Source organism: Erinaceus europaeus, chromosome 14, assembly GCF_950295315.1.
Source record: "Erinaceus europaeus chromosome 14, mEriEur2.1, whole genome shotgun sequence".
Lineage (NCBI taxonomy): Eukaryota > Metazoa > Chordata > Mammalia > Eulipotyphla > Erinaceidae > Erinaceus > Erinaceus europaeus.
In genome coordinates, this window is record NC_080175.1 from 8,521,255 (window position 1) to 8,528,829 (window position 7,575).

General features: G+C 54.7%; 1 protein-coding gene across 2 annotated transcripts in view; it reads right to left on the reverse strand.

Moving 5' to 3' along the window:
* Positions 1–736: 736 nt before the first annotated feature.
* The window catches only part of GRK5 (G protein-coupled receptor kinase 5), a 198,915-nt gene continuing 192,076 nt past the window's right edge, over positions 737–7,575 (reverse strand). For both annotated transcript variants that reach the window (XM_060171191.1, XM_060171192.1), the window contains 5 exons: positions 7,056–7,264; positions 4,897–5,034; positions 4,325–4,462; positions 3,790–3,921; positions 737–1,441 (listed from right to left, as the gene is read on the reverse strand). In XM_060171191.1, the coding sequence (XP_060027174.1) occupies positions 1,343–1,441; positions 3,790–3,921; positions 4,325–4,462; positions 4,897–5,034; positions 7,056–7,264 (716 nt within the window). In that variant the 3' untranslated portion in view covers positions 737–1,342. The remainder of the gene's footprint in view (positions 1,442–3,789; positions 3,922–4,324; positions 4,463–4,896; positions 5,035–7,055; positions 7,265–7,575) is intronic.

Sequence of the window (7,575 nt, forward strand, 5' to 3'; positions counted from 1 at the left end):
ACACAGGGTCCACACGGAGAAAAGACCTGGAAGCTGCTGGGTGGCAGACGCCAGGTATTAGAAAGGACCAGGGAGGGGCTAAGCCTGACAGGGCAGGTGACAAGCAGAGACCACTGGTGGCCATATGCTGGGAGTTCAGAGTTGGAGTGGGGGCACTGTCTTCAGACCCCCCTGCTTGGGCACAGCCCTCGGGGTCACTGGCAGCATGCCCAGTTACAGCACCCTCTGACAGGTGGCACTGTTTGCCTGGCACCTTTCGTGGCTGCTCTTCAGGCTGCCTAGGAGTCTGTGAGCCATTGGGGCCACATGGATCAGTGGATCTGGAGGTTCGAGCCCCAACTCTCTGGCCGTGCCTCCCTGTAGACATGTCCAGGGACAGCTCACAGAGCCACTCCCCACACCTCTCTCCACAGGCTCCTCCATAACCTTTTCCACCAGTGCTTCTCTCACAAAGAGCATAAAACAGGCCCCCTCAGGCTCCCTCCGCCAAACACAAAACCTGCTGAGAAAGAAAGAGGCCCCGAGACCAGAGGCTGTGTCCCAGCTGCCTCCAGAAGGAAGAAGCATAGCAGCCCCCCAAACAGCAAGGAGTCCTGCTCCGCAGAACATTCTGGAAAGTGGGAGGAGGTGGGGGGCAGGGCTGAAGCCCCACATGACTTTGGACATTGAATCTCCATGGTGACAAGCCGGCGACACGGGGACAGCCACAGAGAGGCACACACCAGAGCGTTCCAGGTGAGCTGTGAACCATTCTCTACATTTAATAGAAACAGACTTCTCACTGGAGGCTCTGCAAGTCTGACAGAGTCACAGTGTGTGTGTGTGTGTGTGTGTGTGTGTGTGTGTGTGTGTCTGTCCCACCCCTCCGCCTTCTCTCAAATGTCTGAAACACATGGCTTTAAGTTGTCTACACAGAAAATACACACCCTTGCACGCCGGGCTTCCATTTAAATACAAATATACAAAAATGTAAACTGAGACAATAGAGAAATTTACAAAAACTTTTTTTTTCTTCTCAAAAAATAATAGAGACAAAAAATTCAGTTCTAGTGAGGACGCTAGGAAAACGCGGGTGAGTCGTCGTGGTCGTGTCCGAGCAGATTTCTATTGCAAAGTTCCACAGAGACAACTCCGGGTGGGTGACCCCCCCGGCTCTCGGCCGCCTCTGGAAACAGACCTGAGTGGGATCCGGGGAGGGGGGCTCGGCGGGTGGGGCCCCAGCCCTGGGCCGCGGGGCTGGGGGTCCTCCCTGGCCGGAGCCTGGGGTCCCCTGGTCACCTTGCGTTTCCTGGGAGGCTGGTCTGGGCTGGTCCCACGGTGGACGGTGACGCCACAGCTGCCACTAGCTGCTCCCTGTCGAGTTGGAGCTCACGTGGTTGGAATTCACATGGTGGTTAAAACTGGCCTTGGAGTTGGGGGAACTCTTGGAGTTGTTCTGATGCTAGGGGCACAGGATGGGGGGTAAGAGCGAGATGGAGAGTTAATGGGTGGCTATCTGTAGAGGTCAGTCCTGGAGCCCACACATCACAGGGGACATTGCCAAAAGGCCCTGGGTCCACTCACCTCTCTGGAGCTACCCCACTGGGAAAAGACAGAAACAGGCTGGGGGTGTGGATCCACCCACCAACACCCATGTCCAGCAGGCGAGCAATTACAGAAGCCAAAACTCCCACCTCCTGCACCTCATAAAGAAATTTTGGTCCATACTCCCAGGAGGATGGAGATGGGGGCATGTTAGGGACAGGTGACCAGAGGACTCTGAACTCTAATTCCATCAAGACCCAGAGAAAGGAGAGGAAAAAAGGAGGGACTTTGAAGCAGTAATAGGTGTAGGTGTGACTTAGAAAGGAAGAGAAGGGGGCCAGGTGGTGGCTCACCTGGTTGAGTTCACATGTTAGAATGCGCAAAGACCCAGGTTCAAGCCCCTGGTCCCCACCTGCAGGGGGAAAACTTTGCGAGTGGTGAAGCAGGGCTGTAGGTGTCTCTCTGTCTCTCTTCCTCTCTATCTTTCCCTCTCCTCTCAAATTTGCCTCTGTTTCTTTCCAATAACAAATTTTTTAAAAAAGATAGATATTAATAAAACAAAACAAATTGGGGCCAGCAAGTGGGTCAGTGGTGGGGGACATGTGTGAGACCCTGGGTCTGATCCTGGGCATGACTTAGACGTTCCAGGGCCATTTCTCCAGGGGAGCCTGCTCAACATGGGCATGGGAGCCAGGGAGGAGGTGGGGGTTAGTGACCTCTTTGGGGAGAGACAGGGACTTCCCTAGACGTTGCCAGGGCACAGAGCAGACCCTGGATGCAGAAGTCACCCTGATTCTGTTTGTTAAGAATTAAGTGAGGGGCCGGGGGAGGGGGCTCAGCAGGGCAACACCTGCCCTGCACATGTGAAGCCCTGAGTACTATCCATGGAGAACGGAGGAGCAGAGCTCCGGTCTCTTAGGTTAAAAACGAAATAAATGCAAAGCAGAAATTGACAGAGGTTGGACTATTGCACTAAAGTAAAAAACTGGGGGGGGGGGTGTGTGGAGGCAGATTTTCCTCTCCACTATGGGGGGGTGGAGGCAGGGACACAGACCTTTGGTGGCGGGAATAGTGTTAACATACACTCCTATTGAGAGTTTCTTTGCATAACCATTATGCTATCTACCCCCACAACTTATAATCTTATAGATCACTATTTAATCAATATGAGGGGAAGAATAGATTGAATGTCTTGAACTTTTGATGTGTAGACCCCAATTCTGAATATATATCCCTTCAAACTAAGCAAGTAAGGTTTCCAATTGGTGACCTGATTGAATTTCAACAGTTGGATATAAAAAAAAATTAAGAAAATAAATAAATAAATAAAAAGAATTGGGGCCTGGACAGTGGCACGCCAGATTAAGCTCACAGGCGACCGTGCACAAGCATCCACGTTCGAGCCCCCACTCTCCACTTGCAGGGGGGATGTCTCACCAGCAGTGAAACTGGTCTTCAGGGGTCTCTTTCTCTCCCTCGCCCTCCTCTCCCCTCTCCACCTCTTTCTGTCCTATCTGATAAAAAAGTAGAAAATATGAAAAAAATAAAACTTATGGGGCAGAGATAATTGACTAGGTAGAGTATGTGCCTTGTCAAGCACATGGCCTAACTTCAAACCCCAACACCGCATGAAAGATCCCATGGTACCAGAGGAAGCTCTGGCTTTTCTCTCTCTGAAAAAGTGGTCTGGAGCTGCAAGATCTCACTTGCTCAAGGTCCTGGTGCTGCAAAATAAATACATAATACAGACAGACAGAGATGAGAGAGACAGAGATTAGAGAGAGACACAGATGAGAGACAGAGATGAGAGAGACAGAGAGAGACAGAGATGAGAGAGACAGAGAGAGAGCACTCATGACTGGGAGACAGTTAACCCAGTGCACACTTGACCATGCACAAAATCCTGGGTTTAAGCCCTTGGTGCCAAATGGGAGCACCAAGCAAAGGGAAGATTCCCAAACACTGGTGTCTCTCCTCTCCGTCTCTCTCTTCTCTATTTCTGAGACTGAAAGGAAACAGGGCTGTTGGCAGTGGTGGAGGTGGGCAGGCTTGATGCCCAGCAGCAATAAGCAAAGAGGTGGATTCTGCAGAAGCCCCAACCAGGGTCAACTTTTGGGGGTTTGCTGCCCCTCTCTTCCCGGGGTGGAGGACTCGCTCCAGCCAGTGGGCTTGGGAACTTCACACAGGCTGTCTGCCCTTTCCAGCCTGCTACCCCCACCCTGATCCCCAGATGCTCAGGGCTAGTCTCGGCAGGCTGGGTCTCACCTGACGCTTGAAGATCCGCTGTAGCAGCCCCCTCTTGGGGGGCTCCGGGAGGTGGGTCCTGTTCAGGTCTGGTGAGAGGGTACCGTGGGGGCCAAACACGTTGAGTTCCTTAAAGCACTCTGTCTCGATCATCTGCAGAAGGATGGGAACGTGGGTGCGGGGACACCCCAGGTCATAATGGCCCCTGCCTGCTGCCTCCTGCCCAGAGGACACAGGGGCCAGGGGGTGCCCTCTCCAGCTCCGAGCCCCCCACCCAGGTTCCCTTCATTCTCATCTCACTGGAGCTGCTCCCCCAATCACCCCTACTTTGGCCTCCAGCCTCCGCCCCATCTGGCTCTTGTTCCCCAGTCAGACACATCAGAGAATCTTCCAGAAGTTTGGCTACAGCCTCCTGCTTTTGCTCAGCCCTGAATCTATACTGTGCCAACGATGTCCAGGTCTCCCACCCCCACCACCATCCTGTCCCCACCACTGTCCTCCTGTCCTCACCACCGTCCTCCCCCCCCTTACCACCATCCGCTGTCCCCCTGCCCACCTCGCTCTGCCAGGGGATGGACACGGAGCCGGTGGAGAACTTGGAGTAGAAGTCGTCGTCCGTGTGGTCCAGGTTGACGCCTTTGACAGTGGAGAACTGCTCGATGTCCAGCACGTCCTTGCAGTAGACGGCTCGGGGCTGCGGGCAGGCAGCCAGGTCACCCTCCGTCCCCAGGGCAGGACCCTCACCCCCCACAGCCGCCACCCCCCTGCCTGCATCGTGAAGCCCTGAGAGCTGCCTGAGGAGACTGAGCTCTGGGACCTAGGGTCAGTGAGGGGACACCCCTCCTCCACTTCTGACTCAGTTTCCCCACCTGCCTGAAGAGGACACCTGAGCCCTCATTCTGGCTCAGAGACCCACCGGCTGTCCAGGGCTCCAAGGTCATGGGGCGGGGGGGTGGGGGGCTCCTGAGCTCCAGGAAGCTGGGGGTCTGGAGAGGCCTCCAGGTTGGGGACCCAGCCGGGGAGCTGCTGACATGCCTGCTACCGGAGGGTGAAGCTGCCTCCAGTCTGCAGTCTCCCGGTACCCCTGTCTCCCCCAGGCAGAGTTCAAGGCCAGCCTGGGGCACTCACATCAGGCACGAAGGGTGGCTCCAGCATGCCGGCCTCCAGGCGCTTGAAGTTCATGTTCCTGAAGAAGGGGTGTCTCTTCACCTCTGCAGCCCCTTCCTCTCTGCAGCCCAGCCGCTGCTTGGCATCCTTGGTGAGCAGCTGTGGTGGGGGGGTCCCGTGAGGGCAGGCGCCCGTGCTCCCACCACATGCTCAGCCCAACCCAAAGCCACAGCGGGCGATGTTGGGAGGCCCAGGGGAGGAGAAACCCGCTTCTCCCCTTGGCCACATGCCGTCGGGTGCCGCTCCGGCCACATGAGCTGCTGCCCCCTGGGGATGGGTGTCTCTCTCTCTTTTTAATAATGCACAGAACGTGTGTTATTCTGTTTTTTGTTTTAGATTTATTTATTTTCTCTTTTGTTGTTCTTTACCGTTGTGTTAATTATTATTGATGTCGTGGTTGTTAGATAGGACAGAGAGAAATGGAGAGAGGACAGGACGACAGAGAGGGGAGAGAAAGACAGACACCTGCAGACCTGCTTCACCGCCTGTGACTAAAAAACAGCAACAACAACGGGGGCCTGGAGGTGGTGCACCTGGTTGAGCGCACATGTTACAGTGCACCAAGACCCGGGTTCAAATCCCTGGTCCCCACCTGCAGGGGGAAAACTTCACAAGTGGTGAAACAGGGTTGCAGGTATCTCTCTCGCTGTCTGTCTCTCTCTCTCTCCCGTTTCCTCTTGATTTCTGGCTGTCTCTATCCAATAAATAAATAAAGATAATACATAAAAACAATTTTAGTTTTGGGAGCTGGGTGGTGGTATACTCGGTTGAGTGCAGGTGTCTCTATCTCTCTGTCTCTTCTCAATTTATCTCTGTCCTATCTTATAAAGAAAAAAAAAAGGAAAAAAAATGACCTCTGGGGTTCGTGGTGCCTGCACTGAATACCAGCAATAACTCTGGGGGCAACAACAAAAGTTATTTTTATTTATTTTTTGATAGAGATAGAAATAGAGAAGGAAGTGGGAGATAGATAGATAGATAGATAGAGGCCCTGCTTCACCACTCGTGAAGCTTCCCCCCTGCAAGTGGGAACCAGGGGCTTGAACCCGGCTCCTTGAGCACTATAACATGTGCGCTCTGCTGGGTGCGCCACAGCCCAGCTCTCTGGGTGCCTCTTACAGCTTTCTTTGTCCACAGCGGCTGGGGACCCCAGTCTGCAGGGGCTGGCCAGACAGATGGACAGATGAGGCTCTTGGGGAGAGGGGGTGGTCTGGGTGTGCTCCTGCCAATGCCCTGAAGGTTGGTCCTTTTCAGCAGAAGCTCAGAAACCCAGGTTTCGATGTGAAGCCTCCATAGCACTAACTTTTGGCAGTGAGCCCGCCATTCAGCTCTCTCCGTGCAGGGTGGGTCACACACCCACCTACGTGTGGCCTGTTTGCCAGCATGACAGATACACTGCAAGAGGAGCAAGAGGAGATGGCAGGGGCCGGGCAGGGTGGGCTTCCTGGAGGAAGAGGATTAAAGATGGGCTGAAGGGGTGGGTGAGACAGAGGGCTGAAGGGTCAGAGCAAGGGAGCTGCTGGGAGTGGGAAGAGGCTCCTTACAGGACATACACAGCCCTGTGTCCACAGCTGCACTGTCCACACAGCCGAGGAGTGGAAGCAGCTTAGATGCCCGTCAGCAGGTGACGGGCTAAAGCAGATATGGGATATAGACTCCATGGCATACTACTCTGCCATCAAAAAGGATGATAGTGTGTCCTATGGGGCAAAATGGATGGAACTGGAGGTGACGATGTCTAGAGAAATGAGAGGTGAAAGACAACCACCAGATGTTTGCACTCATATGTGGAATCCAGAGGCTGGATTTACATGCACTTGCCAAAAAAAAAAAAAATCCAGCAAAACAGCAGCCAGCCACATGTACCAACTATTGTATTTTACTGTTGGCTGTAAACCATTAATCCCCCCAATAAAAGGGGGGTGCACCAGAAGCAAATGAACTGTCTGTAAGACTCAGGGAACTCTGGTGGTGATCTCTGGGGACCCCGAGCTCTGGTGATGGGTATGGCGAGGGACTAGATGCTGGAATCTGGCGGCTTGTGATGCCCTGTGATGCGCCCCCAGCAGTTGGCCCCTGGGGGGAGGGGAGGGTCCCGGCGTGGGGCCCCTGGCGCTCACCATCCTGCAGATGGACCTGGCCTCCGCGGAGAACTTGGCTGAGTAGGCCTCCTCCACCTCCAGCACACGCCGGTCCACCTCCTCCCGCTTGACCTTCTCCTTGCGGCCGCGAAAGGGCGACTGGCCCTCGATCATCTCATAGATGAGGCAGCCCAGGCCCCAGTAGTCGGGGCTCAGACCGTAGCGCTGGTTGTTGAGGACCTCGGGCGCTGGGGGCGGAGGGGTGCGGGTTGGTGAGAGGTGGCAAGCAGTGGCCCAGATTTGGGGTGATGTTGGGACTCGCAGAGGACTGGAGGTCCATGCCTCCCACTGCCTGCCGCTCTCACCTGCCCCCAAATACCACCTTCTCCAGGGAGCCTTCCCTGACTGCTTGCCTTTCTGCAGCTGATGGGCTCCATGGTCTCAGGTCTCTGACTACAGTGGGTGGACATGGCCTGCTCCTTTGGCATCTCCCCACTTACTGCTGAGCCCCCCCAATAACAGATAGCTGCTGCTCACTGACCGTGTGTCCACCCACATT